Raw genomic sequence first — 21718 nt, 5'->3', positions numbered from 1 at the left:
TTTGTGCCGTAATGTTTCCATTTCTATTAAAAAACAAAACAAAACCAAGTCACTTTCAACTATTTCTCAGCTGTACCATAAACACTGTTTAGTTCTCATACAGACAACTGATTCAGAAACCGGATCTATTGTATCTGCTTGGGCCTCAACATAACATTCAGTATCAAGGACTTGTGAATCACCTACCACATTCAACTGTCCCAAATATCCTTAAAATACTCCATAAATAATATCCGAACACAATCCGAATTCATTGTCTCATGTATCAGCTCTCCATTACCTTATGTAACAAGAGAACGAAGGTATCCTGTGTAGTGGAAAATTCCAGATGATAACAATGCTACAGATCACACAACTGATGGTACAGCAAATGTGGCCAAATTGATGAAGTAACTTCAGTCTACCAATGCTTTCAAGACCCAGTCCAGCATCTTCCAAGAGGTGGCACATGCAGACCTACTCATGTAGTTGCAGGCTTAGTACTAGAACTTTTCCAGTCAGGGTCCATCAGTCTGTCTATACTAAAATGCCTTCCTGAAGCCCACTGGAACAGAGAACCCAATACAAACCTTTTGGAACGTGGCCTGTGCTCAAGCAAATTCAGTGAGATTCACATGCCCAGTCTCAGTACACACTTTCTCTAACACCAACCTGTAAGCCCCAGGAACACGGCAGAGGAATAATCAAACTGACCCGCACCAATCTGGTTCCTTGCCAAGTCCTGACTCTGACAGCAACCTGGAAAAATGCTTTAGTGATAACAGACAGGGGCTACAGGTTCATTTCAAGGTTTATTTAAAACTGTTCTCCAGAAAAAGGAAACAGTTCAAGCTTTGCAGTCAGCATTAAGATTCCAGAAAAGTGCTGGACTTCTTAAAGCTTAGACTAGTAGTGATTTTTCTGGGATGATTTTTGGAGAATAATTAGAAAAAATCTATTACAACTTCTCCCTTAATCTCTGTTTTGACTGCATCATACGAGAAAAACGTCATTTTCAGATTATTAAGGGTTGACATTTTTCAGATAACAAAGAAGTCAGAAATATTTTGACGATTTTTTAAAGCCACTCTCCCTGTTTTGAAGAAAAGAATAAATGGTATTCAGAAAGGCGGTATACTGTAAGAACACACATTAATCACTCGTAACAAAAGCAACATCCATCACACCTTTTGCTCTAATCTGCTCCATTAGCTCAAGCAGGATAACTGCATATTTCACGAAATGGAGAATAAAACAACAGAAATACCACCGAGAACTGTACTTTACAGTATGATGGAAAAATGCTCTAAAAATGAATCATAAAAAAGAGCTTGATATGCATTAGTTGCTAAATTACCCTGATAGATTATGCTGTGTTGTTTAGAATCACCACCTGATAATTCAGCAAGATACAGTTGGATGATCTTGGATGATACAACCAGGGTTTGGCACTTGAAAAGCCTGAACTAAAATGGCAGCTTAACCTGAGTTACTGCACTACAGGAAACACATCTGGGATGAACAGCAGACTGACAGTTCAATGAAGGTCTGACACCACACAAAGAACAGATTGGGAATGAATCTTTAGAACCATTTTGTCAAGACAATAAGCAGGTTGCCACTGCTTGACGTTATGTTGCTGATGTTATTTGAAGGACAGGCTCCACAGGGAGACTGAGTAAACTGAGACCTGAAACAGTCTTAAGGATACTTAAGCATTGGAACAGGTTGTCTAGATAAGCTGTGAAATCTCCACTCATGGAAGCTTTCAAGACCTGAGGGGATAGAGCTCCAGGCAACATGGATCAAGTGTCGACCCTCCTTTCAGCATGAGTGTGGACTATATGATATAACTACTATCCCTGCCACCCTGAATCAGTCTACGACCCCAGAGGTTAAAGGAAACCTAAAAAACAGGGTTCAGCAATTTACAACATGACGACTGAAAGGCAAAACAGCAAAAAGTCCATATGGTTGGGAACTGGTATACAAAACAAGTTGCAGACACATCTGTGAACAGAGCATATTCCAGCTTTCCTGAGTCTACACAGGCAAAATACTTCTCAACAGCTGATTTACTTACTTCTCTGAAAGGCAGCATCTTTTACTTCCTAACAAATTTCCAATGCCATAGATTTAGGAAAAAATAATAAAAAAAGGACAATCTACAACACCACCTCTGAAAATCTGCCAACCCCTCCTTCTCTAAATGCTTACAGCGCTTACCTTTACTTAGCTTGACCACAGACATGAGCTCTAGGATGAATACCAGATCTCTTGCTCTGCTTGTACTGATTAAAAGATTTGTCCTGAAACAGCCCCACATCCATCCCCCAAAAGGTACCTTTGCTTTTGCTTCATAGTGTGGGAGAGAGTCTAAGTATTTCAGATGTCTACTGAGACAACACATCAAGCAAAGCCGAAGTCAGCAGTGGAAAGCTTCTAAATATCCAGGTAATTTCTGTCAAGCACAGTGTATGCAGTCTTTCTTCAGTAAATATACGTGTATACCTGCTCATGACCATTAATGTCATTTGGTCCTTAATGTAATCACTGGCAAATACATAATCACGATATTAAAAGGTTCAAACACATCTGGAGCTTAGTGTCCTTACTACAGACCTTGTAGGAAAAGGTCTTCTAAAAAAGTAGTTAGAATTACTCCTCTCCTGTAGGCATCCTTACTGTCCCTTTTGTATGAAGGATTAAATCTTTTTCATCAAGTTGCATTAAAACCTTGAAAAATTAAGATCTGACATGTGCCAGAAAATACTTTCCCACACAGGAAAATTGACTTTTTTTTTTTCCCACTGAGATCATCATTCAGGTAGGCATAAGTAACTATTTTTCACCAGTTTTGTGGAAAATGATAATTTATAATCTGACCAGGAAATAGGTTTAGTTTATCAATAACCGGAATGTATCTTGCTACTGACAAAAAAGGAAACATAGGAAGTAATGGTGATTTGACTTTTTAATGCTTCCACATTGAACCACAGGAAGTAATGTGTGCAAATGCAGTCATAAAGGACAACCATTATTTTAAAAAAACTCATGCATTAAAAAAGCATATGAGCATTTACGGCATTAGCTCCACAAGCAATTACTTGAAAAACAACTTACTTTTCCAGCTAAAGAACATTCAAAGGGAAGTGTGAGTTCTGAAAAGGCTTCATAAAACAATTCATTGTTGAGGTAAAACTTTTTTGCAGTTCCTCTCACCAGGAAGAGGAAAGGCAGAAGCATGTATGGCAGAGTCTGACCTTTCCTCTTCCCTAAATCCCAGTGCATCCACTGCACACTTAAATGCTCTCAGTTACATTAACAAGAACGAGCACTGAACACTGTGGACTGCAAAACTCACATGCACATTGGGTCACCTGCAGGGTAGATTCTAAGTTTATGAGTTCACCAAACGGAGGAACAGCTGTGATTTCGCATATGCAAAACCTCGGGAGAGGTCTTGGTATCTACTGAATGCAGGGCCCTATTGAAAACACACCCTCTGCTGCAGACCACCACTAAGACTTCTTTTTCCAAGGCGATGTGTGTTTCAGGCAAGTACGATTCTTTTGGTGCATGAGGAAACAAAGCAGGAGATGTAGCGCTGCTTTGCAAATATGGAATGTGACACTGAAATGAGGAACTGCAAGGAAAACAGACACAGGAGTGAGTCTCCAGAGGAACAGGCAGGTCTGGGGGCAGCAATTCCATGGAGGTAGCATCAGACTGACCCCGGCAGAGCTGTGTCTTCCACAGATCACACCTCCTTCCACAGAAGCAAACCTAGACTAACAGAAACTCCTGCTGCGGTGAGACCTTGAGTCAGCAAAATACTGAAAGGCTCTAACAATGAGAGAAAACATTCCTTTACTTCTGTTCAACACCCCTCTGTCCTACAAGCTAAGGCCCTTGCTACTACAGAGACACTACATTACTAATTCTTTAATGGATTTATAAAAATCCATCTTAAAAGCAGTAAAGACATTTAGCTTCTCACACAGTCACAAGCGGGTACCGATAAATGACAGCATACTTTTCTAGGCAATCTGCGTACCCTTGTAATGTTTAAAGCATTTCACATGATCGTGAAACACAAAGACTTTATCTTAAACATTACCACAAATTTGCCAGATGTTTTTTGTAACCTCATAAGCATTCTGCAAAAACGCAATCCAGCAAAGGCACACAAAGAAAGGGCAGAGAGGAAAATCAGAAACGGAGTAAAATAAGGTGCCAGGGAACAGAAACAAGAGAATATAAATCAACACAGAATAAAGCACAGGCAGTGAAATGCTGATTCTCAAAGTGCCAAATTAAAAAGAATTGGTTAACTTGTTCCTTAATTCCTCTCCCCCCAAAGAGACACGCAAAGTCATCTCTAAAAATTTAATCCTACCAAACACAGTCGGGGCCCACAGAATACTGAATGGACACCAAAGTAGATAGAGGGCTTATACAGACAGGGAATTATTTAATACAAGTATAGAATACACAAAAATATTCTTATCTTGCAATCACTTTGTAGTAAGTACTTCTAATGTGGACCAATATGAGATTACACTCTGCTGTAATTGTGGGATTTATCTAGGAAACTCTAATTCATATACTTGAGCAGCAGGAAAATTATCATGCCCAAAAGACTATGTTTAAAATCTTTTATCCATCTTATCTATGAAAAATTCAGGTATTTCTCAGCTGACTAAGATGTTTTTATTAAGCTGAATAATACAATGGGCAAACTTACAGGAAATAGATAAAAGGTTCCCATTTACTTGAAAGCAAGTTTCCTTGAAAGTGAATTACTTTTTTGAAGTACCTCATTACTTCTGACAACTAAAGGTATATATAAACAAAACAGTTATTAGATCAAAAGTTTGATGAGTTATTTGGGAGACTAATACTTCAACTAAGTCACAACATCTTGTTATGAAACAGGATTAAGTACATAAAACAGGAGAGAGGGAAAAGTAAATGCAGCTGGGGATTTTGCCTTATTACTACAAAAGCCTTTTTTCCACATTCTTACCACAAGGCACACACTGAGGCAGAATTCCTGCAATCATTGAACATATATTTAAACATTTGAAAAGGGAATAGTCTCAAACAAGTATTGCTTTTTTAAAGAGGCACAGAAACATGCAATACTAGATGAGTTCTTATTTAATCAAATAAATCCTATATTAGTCTATGTTTATAATTTTAGTTCCTCTTTTATTTTCTGTTGTCACTGAAGGGAACAGGAAAGAAATCATACTAAATTTTCTTGCATCTTTAAAGTACAACACGTTCATAAAGCTCATCTTCCGGAAAAATGATTTCCCATTTTCTCTTATAAAAACTTTTCAACTCTACTTATTTAGCTTGGAAAGCATTTTTATTTGACTTTTTGATTCAGCATACTAGCATCACAAATGTGTTTAACCACTGTGTGGCTTGGAACTTTTTAGTTTTTTGCGGAAAAAGGTATGGGATGTTAGGTTTTCCTGGTATCCAGAGTTACAATTTTACAAACCGTCACCCCTTGCAAACAGGCATCGGTTTTTAGTGAGACACATCATAATATTTTAATTTTGAAATCAAGGTTTAGCAAATACAACAGATGGGAGACCAGAAGACAACTCATTTTCTGGCATTTACTGGTCTTTCAAATTTTATGAGTTTTGCAGCTGTGCAATTCTGCTCCTCTCATCTGTCGGTAAACAAGTATACAAGCCTTACAATTCACTTCGTGTCTTATTTTAATTAAGGGCAATCTCTGTTTTAATAGCAAATACATCGTACATTTAACCAGAGCTGAAAATTCAGGTTCCACCAAGAAAACTGTTGCAAAAAATCATGACAAAAGAACCCACGTGAACTGTTGTGTCTTACACAAGATGCATCAAATAAAGGTTGTCACTCTTATCCCTTACCAGCATCTCTGTCTTTTCCCCTGCAGAAAGCTGTGTCATTCCTGGAAGTGACATTAGCTCCTCTAGTTCAATCTTTTAAACCGAAACACTATAGTTTCAAATATAACATACTGCTCTGTGATGTTATTAGGACACTAAGAAAGAAAAGTAATCTCTCAGAAGCATCTATCTTTTTTCCTTCAAGCAAGGCACATTTTCATGATTCATCTGAGGCAGCTTAAGCCAACACTGCAAGTAGAAGTGTTTTGTAGACCAAAACCTCTTTTACATGTTTTTGCCTCTCCTCAAATAAGTTTTGATGTTCCACCAACTGCATGGTAAAACAAACCAATATGCTCATCCATCTGAAAACAGAAAAAAAGAACCCAGTAGGGGCTATTAAAGAGGGCAGGATCACACAGGGGAGAAAGCGTTCCCTTCAGTGGCAGGACGTGCGCTTAGGTCAGGTTGAGTGGTGGGGCTCCATGCTCAGAAACATGAAACTGTACTGTCACTTCCTGTAAATTATTTTTTTCCTCAACTTCAAGAGTTTCAACTTCAAAAAGATTGAGAAGCAGATCTGCTGACTGTGCACTATATTTATGCATTCATTATTAAAATAATTCTTAAGAAATAATCTGAGGGAATATTACCAGAACAATGTCACAAGCAAGCAATGAAGAGTTACCAGCATAAATCAAGATCTGTTTCTCTAAATTAAGATGATCCTAAAAGTTCATAAATGTCAAAGAGTAAAGTGAGCATTCAAGGCTAGAAGGCAAAACCTCCACTTCTTACCCCTTCGGAAAAATGGAAAAAGTTGTTGTTATTGATTAGACTTTTATTTTTGCCGCAATAGAGCTACCTCCTACAGCAAAAATATCTTTGATCTCCTAAAACCTACTCTATCTAGTACAGGACAGTAAATATACCCTTAGAAGAACAAAGTTAAAAATCCAAACTCACAAAAGTTATACTTCTGAGGCCAGTTTAAATAAATGAAACAAATTACATGGGCACAAACAGACTAAGTAGCCAAATCCCTTCTTCTCATGTCAGGTTCCATGAGCTGGATACCCTGAAGACACACAGTGCACACTGAACCTGTTCAACAAGCTAAAAAAAATTAAACAAGCAAGCAACAACAAAAAAAAATTGTTTTTCAAAGTCTACATTTTTTCAAAGGCTTTTGTTTTGAGAAAACTGCAGAAAACCTTAGATGGTATCCAAAATATTTTGAAATAAATGGTATGTAGGAATGTATTCAGGAAAGGTAGGAAACAAATTGCTGAAGGGAAGGTATGCAAATATACTATGAGATGAAAACTGAGAACAATATGATCGGGAAAAGAGAAAAACTCCAATGAAGCAGCACTAACCACAGTAATATGACTGAAGCGCAGAGACTATCATCAAGGTGATTGTATGATTTACTGTCTACGTACACTGAGGAGACTCAAACTTTCCATAGGCCTGGGTATCTAAATCCTTTTTTTCCCCTTATGAGGCTGACCTCCCACAATTGCTCCCTGTAAGATGGGATCTGCAAAATACACTGAAGAAGAATCCTAGTTTGCGCTTGGGATTTGGAAGCTGAGGGTTTCTGCTGCTCTGGATGACTGCAGACTCACCTTTCTATCATTTCCTCCTTCTCCCTTGGAGAGCTGACCTACGGAAATGGAACTGGCATTCTGGGGGTGATTAGGGCCCTTTGTCCAGCACGTACAGAGCTGGATCTCTCTGCCTTCTGCAGTTATCTGCGTTCTTCTCTTCATCGCTCATGTAAGCTGGCATCTGGGAAATCATATCCTTCCTCATAGTAAGGAAATGTCAAGAGTAATGTATTGAACATTAGACTTTACTTTTATAATATAAGAAAAGTTTTGTAAGAAATCAAGTTTAAAGAGTTCTGTTTCCCTCTCTTCCTCTGTCCTGTCCTCCCAGGCACTCACTCTTGCCCCTCAGCTACAATACATTTGACACTTTCCTCAATCACAGCAATGCACTATTCGCAGAACAGGTCCAGTCCAGCAGCTCCCTTTACAGCAGGCTGCTCCAGAAGCCCAGCCAGCACAACACACAGGGCAGTGCACCACAGTGGGATGAAGCTGCCAGCAGCAAGGGAAGCGGAAACTCTGCAAACTGGCATTCACCAAGCAAGCTCTGTATCTCTACAAGAGGACTTAGGGAAATTAGAATTGACATACCTGACGTCTGTCATAACTCTGTATCCTACGGGCATGGATGCCAACTAAGATGAATGCACAAGTTCAAACAGAGGTTTTGTTTCAAAACATACTAATCTCTGGGCTGCTGTCACTCAGCAGATCATACTGACATAACAGCCTCTCCCGTTTCAGAGATGTCTTCCTAATACGGAGGCTGGAACTTTTATGGACATTTCTCTCAGGATGCAGTCCAGGATTACAGTTAAATCAACCCAAGAGTTAGTTGGCAACAGAAGCAGGGATCCCATTCCTCCTGTGTATTTTATACTCCTTCTATATCTCCACTGACAGAATATCTGATGCTGATGTGAGCCAGGGAGATGGAAAAAATATAAACCAGAATACAATTCTGGTTCTGCCAGTTTTTTTCTGCCAGTTTTTTTCTGCTGCCTTACCATTTTGAGCTGACCAACCGCAAGGTAAAAGAGCATTACTGCAGGCACACTGGAAGCACCACAAGCAGGATCACCCTGTTCAGGCAGCTGTTATCCAACAGTTCACCCCCACCTATAACACCTACTCCTCCTTTGGCCCGGTGTTCCTGCCAGCTTTAACCGACTCTATAACTGCTGCCAAAAGCAAGCCTGTCTTACTGACCACGGAACTGCCTGACTGCAAGAGCAAACAAAGCAGACAACCATGCATATCACACCTTTTGGCAAACACATGCAGTTGTACTGGCTCAAGCCAACTATAAATGCATAGATGAGAATGCTGTTTCACAACAGAGAGCCCATCAGTGGGCTCTCTTACCCTCTCTCCCTCCACCAAAATCAGTGCTCAGGCACAAGTGAAAAATACATCTTTTTTTTTTTTTTCATCCCAGTCTCACAATCACCTCTGATAGCCTCAAAACTACTTCTTGCATTAAAAACATATAATAATAAAAAATGATTAGCAGAAGAGGTCTTGATCACTTAATATAAGGTATCTGTCACCTTCCTGGAGAAAAAAGACACATTTTTAAAGCAATTTAGAAGTCTTCAAATCAACAACTGAAGTTATTTAAGGATAAGCGTCAATATGATGGTCAAGTCTGGAGGGCCTCTCAGTCTCTGGAGGTTTTTTAACCTTCTGCCATGGCAACATAAGTCAGAATCCGAGAAAGGGAGAACAAGGTGTGTGGGGGGGCGAAATAAGGTTAAAATAACATTAAAAAATCTGATTAGTTACTTTATATGGGGTACAGTAATTGGCAGGAGATGTAAGACATCAAAGAGGAAGATATTTTGTAGCAAGCACCTGATGAAACAGAGACAACAAGTCTGAGTTTGGTGGTGGGACTGAGCCTGGTTCCATATTTTGATAAAGCCATATGCTCTCTGCAGCATATGATGATCCAGTCAAGTGCTGTTTGTGATCACAGACAGAGGTGTATACATAAAGGTATTGTTAGGCTGCATGTGCAGCAAAAGACACAAAAAGACACCGTATCAGAAACCTCTGTCATGTCGTGAGGCAGTCAAGACTTTAAAATACAGGATGAGCATCTTACTCTCTCCCTTCCCTCAGATAGCTATGGATGGTAAACTAACTTAAAGACCAAATCCAATCAAATTTCTTCTGTAACTGTCGTGTATTAACCAAGCACACATAAACAGGACAAAACATCCAGGAATGACAGATTTTTCACAGCAACAGTCTGAACTGTAAGCCTATGCACAAGCTATGTGCTTCTGCACAAAAGAGCTAACACATGAAAGTGGCTCAAAAGTAGGAGTTTTAGTGACAAAAAATATATTCAATGCACAGTTAAAACTCTTACTGTTGTCACATGCTATTCCAGAATACTGAATTCACTAAAACTCACATTTAGAAAGAGAAGGCTCATAGTCAAGAAATCATAATTGTGATGCCTTCAACTAGCACCTACGCCCATTCTACCTTCATACTATACAAAGAAGCTAGTTGTATTGTTATACAGAATTAAAAAATGTGCCTTCTCCAGACAAAATCCTTTTATACTCAATACTGTCTTACACTGTCATTTACTCCCTCACTAAACCTAACTCACTGATCATGTTTCTGCTGACAGTCTTCATGGCAAGGCATGCTCATATACAATTTTTGTGCAGTGTAAAATGGCACCTGGTCTTACACAGACAAGAGCCCTCTTTCTTCAACTGCATAAAGAAAGAATTACACAGACCTCCTCCAAATACAATCCTGAAAGGAGGATAAATGATGTAAGGCATCATTTACTCAGTTACATATAACTTTGCTGTCCCATGAAAGAGTTGTACCTATCACAGCACTGCCAGGTCCAGAAAGATGGTAAGATGGCATAAGTAGGCATCTGAGCTCTTTCTCTTTTGTTCTTAGAAAATGAAATTTGCCAGATAGAATGCCTGGAGGGAATGGGATGCTATCAGACAGCTTTAATTCTGAGTTGAATGTTTTCAATTGCAAAATAATAATTTCAATTGCAAAATTTATTATGCTTAAAAATTCCAAAAGTACTAAATGAGTGTAAGAGTAAAATGTTAACAAAATTTAAGCGATTTGAAATTTGTACCCCATATCTGACAAGTCTAGAATATGCAATGAGTATCCATCAGTATTTCAAAAAATTGAAGAAATATTTTTTTAATATAGGGGAGATGCAGAAAAAAAGACACCTCCAGGACAACTACAACTACCAACTGTTAACTATACCTCCATCGATAACAACTGAAGAAATAAGCACCTGAACAGTCATCTTTACACATGGGAATATGTAGCTCAAAGAGGCAGATTCAGAATCTCATTCAGTTTCTTAAACTGGAGGTTAGTCTTCTAGGAATTAACATGGGGTATGGAGGGAGGAGGATTCTTTAGGCTTCAAAGTAGAAGCCCAATTTACAGTGGTTCTAGGTGACCCCTAGATAAACCTCCCTGGGTGGCTACAAGTCTCCTAATACTAGCGTAGTACTCAGATATCTGAAGAAGACAAGTTGTACAACCTCCCTGTGTCTTCAGTTTCACTCATTAGTGTACTTCAAAAACATTAATTTCTCAGCTAACTCAAAGCAAACAGTACTCAGTTTTCCACTTACCTTTCCAACTCCTATTTTCAACAAATACAAGGTTTTTTACTTTAAAAAATAAGATTCAGTCTTTTAAATGGTTACTCCTCCTTAGGACCAGACCATGTCATTGGTCTCTCAGACATTCTGCATCAGAAGGGCTAATGGATACATGATGATACTAACTTTCAACTTCTAAAGCAATGTCAATTTAAAGGATTTCTCAACTACTCATTCCCAGTCTTACCCATTCTTGCCTAAAAGCAAGCTAGCCCTTTGTATGTGTATCCACTACTGAACTAGAATCCAAAACTGATCCATTTTAACAACAACAACAAAAAAACAAGATCAAAAGTATTTGTGTTATTTTTCCTAGACAAACTATTCCGTTGAGTTTACAGAGCCTACAAATCTTAAACACGTATTATTGCTATTTGTATTAGTGTAAAACCATAAGCTGAAGAACAGAGCTCATCTTACAACTGTTAGACAAATCTGACAGCTTTCTTCTCCCTTTGTAAAGACTGCATTACATTAAGCAAAGATCACAGTACAATACTTCAAAAGATAAGCTATCATGTCAGAAGGCAATTCACAACACTTATTTCCAGAAAGGTATGTCATACAAAAAAATGTAGTTCGAAAGTATGACTGAGTTGTATGAATTAAAAAGAAAATCAAACAGTTGAGCCTGGATGTTCTTTGTCCATCCAGAGTTTGTTATTTCATCATATGCTAGCAACATAAACCATTAGCAAGGGCTACTTCTTTATTTAAGGACAAAATCTTTTCATTCCTGATAAAGCCAGGAGAAAGAAAAGTGGTCCTACTAGAAGTGAGTTTCGAATTTTAATTTCCTGCTAAAAATTATAAAACTAATGTAGAAACTCATTGGATCCAGAAAAAAACACAACTTTTCATATACTGCATTATTTCTCATGAAATTACTGTGTCATCATAATACGATTCATTAGATGCCATACTCTGATTCACTGTATTTTCTTTTATGCTACATTAACGCAATCACATGCACAGAAGCACAAAATGTTAATGCTGCACACAGAAAAACATAAGTCTCTGGAACAGAAGAATATCATTAGGCTAAATTTTCAGTACTCTATGAAGCTTAAATTCTTTTGACTTTCAATAGGACTTAGGTTCACAAGCAACTTATGCTACTGCAATCTTACCAATAACCTAATTTCAGATATGATACATATCCAAAACTGTATTTTACGTTAGAATATGTTGAAGTCTCCCCCGTGGAAGGTATTTAATATTAACCTTCCATTACTCAGGATTTAAAAGCAAAAACACTTCTAAAAAGTGTGGTAAACTTACATTAAAAATGTAAACTCCTGATCTGGGGTTTTATAAGAATCTTTAGCCCCCCAAAAAGTCAAATAATAGATAATTAACATGCACTGAGAAGTAAATCTGTAGTAAAGAGCTACTGTTAACACTTTATTTTACTTCCTCTCTTCATAATCTACTCGAATTAACAACAAATTCACACTTAGCCAAAATAACCATTAGGAAGTTCTTTTTCTGAAACCCACAATGAAACAGCAGGTATTGAACCTTCCAAGGAAAAATGCTACCAAAAAAAAAAAAAAAAAGACAAAACACATAGAAACTATTAAAAGTTTTCTAAATACAGCTTTGTCCAGTTGTGTGCACACATGTATTACTGACAAAGTGACAAAAGATTAGTGACAAAGTAAGAATTTAACACTGGGATTGTAAGAATGCACAGAGATAGGGAAAATGCAGATTAAAGTTGTTTTCAAAGCAGATCTTGCAGCAATGTGTGCACTATGCTAAACTACAAACTACTAGCTAAGTTTCTTTAGCTCATTATATTTGCCATTTCACAGGTAAAAAAGCAATACACAGCTCTAGAGAAATGAAAACCTCAACTTCTCACAGTTATCAGGAAACTTCTCTCACTATCCACAGGAAAGGTGTAACTGTTCAAAGTTAGCCATCAGGATCCATCATCCGGTGGTGGAACACAGGAACTTCAACTGAGCACTACAAAGTACTGTGGTAGTTTCAATAACCAGTTCTTTGGAATCAGAAACGCTCAGCACATTTATATCTCAGTTCAGAGTGCTGACACATACAAAACATGTATGTAAATGAAGAGGGTTAAGTGTCCACAGGAGAAACCTGAGTGACAACTTGTTCTTACAGCAACAATATCTTTGAAGTACATAGATTTAAACTGAAAGAAGAGTAGGGTTAGATCACAGAATCACAGAATATGCTGAGTTGGAAGGGACCCACAAGGACCCAGCCCTTAGCCCTGCACAGGACCATCCCCAAGATCACACCATGTGCATGGGAGTGTCATCCAAACGCTTCTTGAACTCTGTCAGGCTTGGTGCTATGCCCACTTCCCTGGGGAGCCTGTTCCAGTGCCCAACCACCCTCTGGGTGAAGAACCTCTTTCTAATAGCCAACCTAAACCTCCTCGGACACAACTTCAGGCCATTCCCTCGGGTCCTGTCACTGGTCACCACAGAGAAGAAATCAGTGCCTGTGTCTCCTCTTCCCTTCATGAGGAAGTTGTAGACTGCAATGAAGTCTCCCCTCAGTCTCCTCTTCTCCAGGTTGAACACAACAAGTGACCTCAGTCACTCCTCATATGGCTTCCCCTCAAGGCCCTTCACCATCTTCGTTGCCCTCCTCTGGACACTCTCTAAGAGCTTAATATCTTTCTTACATTGTGGTGCCCAAACTGCACACAGTATTCAAGGTGAGGCTGCACCAGTGCAGAGCAGAGCAGGACAATCTCCTCCCTCAACTGGCTGGCAATGCTTTGCCTGATGCCCCCCAGGACATGGTTGGCCCTCCTGGCTGCCAGGGCAGTGCTGACTCAGATTCAACTTGCCGTTGACCAGGACCCCCAGGTCCCTTTCCCTGGCACTGCTTTTCAGATCCTCATTCCCCAGCCTGTATGAACATCCAGGGTTGCCCCATCTCAGGTGCAGAATCCGGCCCTTCCCCTTGTTGAACTTCCTATGGTTGGTGATTGCCCAGTCCTCAAATTTGTCAAGGTCTCTCTTGCAGGGCCTCCCTGCCTTCAAGAGATTCAACAGCTCCTCTCAATTTCGTGTCATCTGCAAACTTGCTTACTATCCCTTCCAGTCCTGAGTCCAAGTAATTTATGAAATATTAGGAAGAAATTCTTTTACCTCAGAGGGTAGCAAGGCACTGGCACAGATTGCCCATAGGAGTTGTGATGCCCCTTCCCTGGGAGTGTTCAAGGCCAGGTTGGATGGGGCCCTCAGCAACCTAGTAAAAGGTGTCCCTGCCCATAACAGGGGTGTTGGAACTAAATGATCTTTAAGGTCCCTTCCAACCCAAACCATCCTATGATTCTATGAAAAACTTGCTGAGACTACCAAGTCAGTATCAATCCACAAGACGTACCACTGGTCATCAGCTCGAAGTTGCACTTGGCACCACTGACCACAACTCTTTGAGCCCAATCATCCAACCAGTTTTCCATTAAACTCATTCTCCTCTTGTACAGTCAAGCTATGTTATGTTTCCTTTGTATTTATAAAAGGTCAGTACTACAGAGCCCAAACCTTAATGGAGTTTTTATGAGCTAAGACGACAAAATAGCCTGAAGCCTCACTATCTCAAACCATCATTCTCAAAGGTCCCAAAAAATTACATTTCTTTTATTCATTTTGTCACACAATACTCACATATCAATCACTATTTGGGCAAATATTCCTATCATTACATCCCACTAGTTCAAAATAAAAATTGTGTGAAGCCTTATTTGATTGTAACAACAGATAAAAATAAACCAATGGAACTACCTGGAGCAAGTTGGGTTTTAAGCAAGCGACACAGAGTTATAAGAAAACACAATGAAATAGCTGTATTAGATAAGGATGCTACTTAACTATTATTACCACATACTTTTTCAACTTACAGCTACAGTGCCACCTTCAGAAGTTAACCACCAGAATACAGGGACACACTAGAACCATGACATAGGGACAACCTTTCCTGAACTAGGTAAGAAGGAGGGAGCCATGCATCCAGACAAGTAGTGTTACTAGAATTAAGTGTCTGTACTATTTCCCCTCCTTGGAATAATAACAATTACCTAAAAGTAAAGCAAATAGGTTACTTAGGAGAATAATATGGTTATAACCCTTCAGATAAATCTGATCTTGAGTTAAATACTATGAGAAATTTTGGTTCAGTCTGCACTACTAATTGGGTTAGATTAGCAGAGTGGTTTTGAAGCACTTTCCCCAATGACTCTGGTTTGCTGTAAGCTGGTTCAGCTCCCTGAGAGCTTTCCACTCAGAGAACCTGGATGACTCCTGAAGGAAGTTAAACTACTCTAATCTACCTGTCACAAAATGCACCTCAAGCCCTGGGGGGACAAAGAGGTCTGAACCAACTACTGATATGCACAGCTTCAAAATACACTCATGACACAAAACATCTGGTCCAGAGAACGAGATGAAAATCTACTCTGAAGTAACCTTGGGACCACACAGATATAGGGACATCAACACTGCTTCTAGTCATTCATTCCTTAAGTACCAAATTTAATTGTTAAGTGTAAAAACAGTCATAAGTGCTTCTGGCAACTGTAGTGTCACTGCAGATACAGATCCAAGAAAATATGACATAGTTGGCAGATTTCTTCAAACAGTTATAAAAGTAGGAAGAGAGAAAAATGGGTTTTATTGGATACTGGGGTATGTGGACCCTACAGGGAAGGTAGTAGAGAATGTGCCATGAATTCCAATGACCAAACTCGGTCAGTTCATACTTAATAAAAGGGACGAAAGACTAACATCTAAAAATAGTTCAGGGTGAACTTTCAGACTGACAGATTAATTCAAAGCACATGACAAAGCTGTTAAGAAAAACCAAAACTGATCAGACAGAAACTTAGGCTGGAAATTATGACGTCTCCAATAATCAAACAAGTGAGAATATGCATTCACTCACCAAGAGAACAGTGTGGATAAAAATCTACCAAGTTTTAAGAAGGAGCTTGATGAACTCAATGTGATTAATTACAATAGCCGACATTTTATCCCATATAATTCAGAAGGTCATGATGGTTCTAACACATCAGACATGCTAGGCTCAGTAGGCTTGAATGAACACAATCCAAAACAAACACAGAATACAATCAATTCTGTACTTGATTTTTGGTGAGAGAAACACAGCGGCAGCTCAAAAATAGGAAGCCAATAATGAAACTAAAGATTTCCTTTTCTGCTCATTCAATCTATTTCCCAGAGTTCCTCCAGCAGTGAAAGTATTACATCCTGTCTCAAACAAATACAACGACACTTCCCTAGAAAAATACTAGAATTTACCCAAATTGAATTTATTGCAATACTCGCATTTCTTGGTCTTTCAAATTATTCTGGAAACTCTCTCTTCTTCCTGACATTAATTTCTAAGGGAACATGCCCAGAGTTAAAGATTCAGCTTGAACCAGAGAGGCAGTATCTCCTCATGTCACGTTTCTCATTATGTCAGCATTCCACCCTCCAAACTTGCCCTGTGAATTTACTGCTTTTTCAAGAGTAAGCTAAAAAGAAACATGCCAAGTAAAGCACTGGTAATTATATTGCTGTGCTTTGCTTCTCAGTTACCTTACTGAGGAATCATTTGAATTGTAAGGTTAAGACAATCAAAACACTTTCTTCTGTTCAGGTTCTCTATTGGAGTGTAAACATGCTGCCATGTTCTACCCCCTCCTTCCCCACTAATTCAAGAGATTAAAAAAGGCTACAGTTCAACAGACAGTGCTTTTCTGCTGAAGTAATTAGAATATTCTCAGAATATTCCCAGACCTCTTAGGCCTTCCTTAATCCTCCTCTTCCAATGAACAGTGAAATTACGATTTTTCCTAAAAAGGGGACATAGATGTTTTTTGCATATACTTTGACTGCAAATAGTAGCAAGCATAATGGGTCATAACTTCTGTCAGTACCAGTTGTATGTCAAATTTAGAGAAAAATTAGCTTTAATAAAATACAGATGAGAACTAACAGTTAAATGGCAAAGATGGAGGCTAGCTAGCCAAGACATGATTCATAACTATTTTATGCCTCTTTCTCCTAAGCTCCTTTCCAATGCTACCTTTTTTTATATCACTCTTGCTGAAAATCTCCATCTCAGAGGGCTAATACAAGGTGAAAGAACTACGTGCATCCCAAAGCAATAAAATTATCCTGTTAACTTTCATCAACTCATCACGTCAGAAAAAAAAAGAAAAAAATCAAAACCCCAACAAAAACAATACCCTGCCACACACACACACACCTTGAATTATGACAAGACTAAAAACAAGCCTGTATTTTCCTATTACTAAAATGTTCCTAAGGAAAATTATTCTACAATGTTTTGGAAAAAGGAGCTATCATAAATCAACACTGATATATACTGTCCCCTCTCCGTAAGCACTGACACAGCCTCAATTAAACTTATCTAACATAAACATCGTAAGAACTAACAAGTATTTTTACTGTAGTCTGTTGGAAGATTGACAGAAAGGCAATGTACCACAACAGGAGATGACCAAAACCTCTAATAACTTGAAAATAAGCTACAAAGCATTATTTCCTGCACAGCCATGGGAAACAAGGACCTTGGAAAGTAATCTGGGACAGTCAGGTAATATTAAATGAAAGGAATGTGAAAAAGACTTCTACTGAGTCCAGGTGGAGTCAGAAAAGAGTCTAATGAGGCAGGATGGAGTCCTGTGTAACTGTGGAGGCACAGCATAGTACGAAGAGAGAAGTAGGTGAAGTTCTCCAGTCCCAAACTGATAAATGAGTAAGTTAATTGGGGCAATAACATTTTTAAAAGATTCAAGAGAAACATCTATCATATTTCAAACAAAAGGGATTACAGAAATTAAGATACAAAAGGGTAAAAGCCTGGATAAGAATATAATATACTCTCCATATCTACAGGTTTCCCCTCTTCTCCAATTAGACAAACATACCGTATTACAACTAAAGTTTTAAGCCAGATTACTTGAGTACTTACTTTCAATTCCTAGAAAGAATACGACTTCCCAAACATGAGAGACTGGACTGCTAATGGTTAATGACTTAAAACAATTGTGGAAGCTTCAGTGTGCCAAAGCTGGGTGAGATGGTGCCTTTTGTCATGGTAATTGTTGCCCCTTACCCAACTCTGCTCAGTTGTCTAACTTCCCCTTCCTTGGGGAAGGTCTGATGGAGCATAACTGGCTCAACTGCACTGATATGAGAGGCAGCTGCCATGTCTTCGAAGGGGTCATAAACCATCAAAGATCCCCAAAGCACTCCCAGAATCATTTTCTGAGGCCTTTCACCAGAGGACTGAAAACTGCCCCCACCCAGGGGAGGTACTAGGCATTCCCATCTGGCCTGAACATATATTAATCCATCAGATTTTGTTTTTCATGGGCTTCTTCCCCCATGCCCAACAGAACAAGATAGATCAAGACTTCAAATAACCACTTAGGCCAATGGACAACTAAACCACAACAATAAAGTCTATGGGTGGTGATACATTCTTACTATTATCCTTTCTTTCTTTTCACTTACATATTTTCTTAAGTGCTGTCATATTGCCATATTACTGTAGATAATAACAACATTAGGCCACATACCTGCTTTCAATTGCAACCAAATTATTCTAAAATAAATCCTTCATGTATATATATACAAACACCAGTCATACAGTGTCTTTCACTCCAATTTACCCCAAGGGATCTACTGGCAAGAACACGACTTACTTGTGCCTTCGGGGGGGTGGGTCGTAACACCAATAAGGAATAAAAAAAACTTCAAATCACTATAAAAACAGTAACACATGAAGCAACACTTCATGACAGAGTACCCATTAAGGTCTTTCCAACATCAGCCATGCACTGCAGTAAAGTTTGAAAGAACGCACTACCTACCCTCTTTGAAACAAATCAACATTGAAGAATTTGTGGAGCTCCACGGAGAATTCTACCATAGCCTGAACTTCACTCATGTTTATAAGGATGAAGAAGTTAAAACTTGTCAGCACCTCAGTTACTGAAAACAAACAGAAAACACTATTTAGAACACAAGCTGGAGATAATGTCTATTGGATCCTACAAAGGACAATGCTTATATACAATTTTGCACACCCTTCTTAAACATGCAGACCCTGAGGTAAACAATAATATAGGTTGTACCAAATCCAGTCCAGAGTAACTTCTATCTTTGTTGTGAAGGAATTAAATGTTATCACAGAACCATCACAACACATTGTCAGAATAATACAATTCTGGCATCTACTGATACCTGCAGGTCTGCTCTGGTACTTGGCTGAATAGGGAAAAATACTGAAAACAAGGAGATAAGAGAGGATAGGCTGCTTCCAGCCCTTGTTGATGCAGAATGACCATGCAGGTAGCAGTGCCTCAGTGCTGGCATTAACACAGGGAGAGCTGAATAACAGCATAGCCAAACAGTAAAGAGAAAGTGTCCGACCAGGTCATGTAGGGTTTTGGATGGAGAGATTCTAGAGGGAAGGTAGGAATTAAGGAGGGAAACATGCCTATTTATAGTCAATTTTTTCTTAGGAGTAAGGTGTTAATAATACTCACTGTCATCTTCACAGACTGGCAAGTTCCTGCTAATTTACAACTGCCTGCTGATACCTAAATTAAAATCCTTAGACTTTACCAAGTTCTGTTGATTTTCCTTCAACAATATCAACTAGATTAATAAAACAGACTACACTTTCTGTGAACACCTGCCTTTAAACTTAACAGTTCCTGAAACTACTGTCTGTTTTGAGGACTAAGTTAACGAAAAAAACTAGATTAGACTATCTTTTATGCATATTAGCACATTTTTGCTGGGTTTAATGCAGAAGCAGTAAACATTGAAAAAACTTACCTGTCTGGAGCCTGAATGGATTATGGGGGGTTTTGTTTCTAAAATTTTCAACATGCATTTGGGTGTTTGTGAAGTAGCAAGCAGTACTATTGAGACTGAAACAGAATAGCTGGCAAAAAATGTCATTACCACAGCACCTGAAAGCAAGTTACCTTTAGGGGCAACCTCTAGCCTACCAGCTAAGTTATCTTAGCATATGACTTAAGGTAAGATTTACCTCTCTGTACTCACTCTAGAGGAGCTGGAAGGCTTCAGCCCCCACAGCACAGGTCTAGATTTTTAACTATAAACAAGAGGCTAATTCTGACCTTGGTCTAAGAGCCAATACAGGGACCCTGCAAGGACTTTACAAAAACACAGAAACAGTATGTTACTGAAGTAACAGTGGACAGGGGAAAACGAATTTTGCTGCTGAAGCTGTTAGGACAACATGAAGAACTCGGATCAAGGGCCCCTACTACAGCATCTAGATCATGCTGTTAACCCGGCTTGCCTACAAATCCTGTCATCATTCAAATTTCAATCCGAAAGTCAAGAGATTAACTGAATGATGTCACAGTTTTGCTACAGACTGCAGTGTTAGGACTGGCACTGATAACCTACAGGGCTTTGTAGCAATTCCCTCTTCCACTGCTTTGTCTATAGAACTGAGTAGGGATGTCATCAGTGGTCTTAAAAGCTATAATCAAGATGTTCTGCACTCTAATTCTCTGGGGTTGCCATACCACGTTATCACATGGGCACCACCTACCAAAGTGCAAGTATATGTTCTGTAAATGGAACCTGAGCTGCTGCACAGCAGAGCTCCAGACCCTGGGCTGTTGAGCAACAAATCCTGTGGGCTGTGCATGAAACTGTCCAATATCTCAAAAAGGAACCCACTTTAAAACACTCAGGAAAAAGCGAAAGGACTTAAAGTAAGGATGCCATGGGGCAGTCTCATCCAGTTTGCATTTTAATGAAACTACATTCTAGTGTGAAGAAGACATCACATGGCTCTGACTTCCTGGCACAATGAGTGGTGCTACATCCCTGAACAGTTTGCCTCCACTGAGAAAAGGGAAGACTGTTCCTGCAAGAGTTGTCCCTCCAGACTCCAGCAGGAAAACTCAAAACAATCCAGAACTAGTCCAATTAGACAAGTTCAAAGGTCCATTTTATGAACGAGTTAATTAAACAAAAAAAGCTAAGAGAGCTATATCTTGCATAACTGCCAAAAGGGTTGTCCAGTGAACTTGTGGTATTCCTACTGTGTCTAATACAGCTCTAGCTGGGGCCACTCCCTCCCTCCTCTATCAAGCTTACTTAGCACCCCCAACCAGCCCACTAAAAAAATCACCTGGGCTGGCAATTTTTCCCTGCAGACCAAGAACAAGGTCCAGCAAACACAGGATTGCATGACACATCACCATATATTTTAATCCACTAACACAGCCCTTGCTATCAACAGTATCCGGAAAAGCAGCATCCGTGCCACATTCCAGGATCAACTGCAAAACCAGTAAGAAATGTGAGGCCCAGTTCACAGAACAGCACACCCAGCAAGCACTGCTGCAGGTAACTGGGGCTGCAGTCTGTCACCTGACTACTGAGAATGGCTTTTTCATTGTAGAGCATCAGCTTGTTCCACGTGTACCTTAAACTGGGAGAAGCCCTAGGCTGACACAAACCACAGACTT

The 21718-nt window shown here is 39.2% G+C and overlaps 1 protein-coding gene across 6 annotated transcripts in view; it reads right to left on the bottom strand.

The window, feature by feature from the left end:
- The window catches only part of FAM135A (family with sequence similarity 135 member A), an 82883-nt gene that overhangs the window by 45333 nt on the left and 15832 nt on the right, over positions 1-21718 (bottom strand). For all 6 annotated transcript variants that reach the window (XR_003527933.1, XM_027645117.1, XM_027645116.1 and 3 more), the window contains one exon: positions 19067-19187. Coding sequence is in view for 5 of the 6 variants with exons in the window: in XM_027645117.1 (XP_027500918.1) it covers positions 19067-19143 (77 nt within the window). In the remaining variant the exon portion in view is untranslated. The remainder of the gene's footprint in view (positions 1-19066; positions 19188-21718) is intronic.

The sequence above is a fragment of the Corapipo altera genome, unplaced genomic scaffold, assembly GCF_003945725.1.
Source record: "Corapipo altera isolate COAL_440 unplaced genomic scaffold, ASM394572v1 2, whole genome shotgun sequence".
NCBI classification, from domain to species: Eukaryota; Metazoa; Chordata; class Aves; order Passeriformes; family Pipridae; genus Corapipo; species Corapipo altera.
This window is presented reverse-complemented; position numbering and strand designations above follow the sequence as displayed.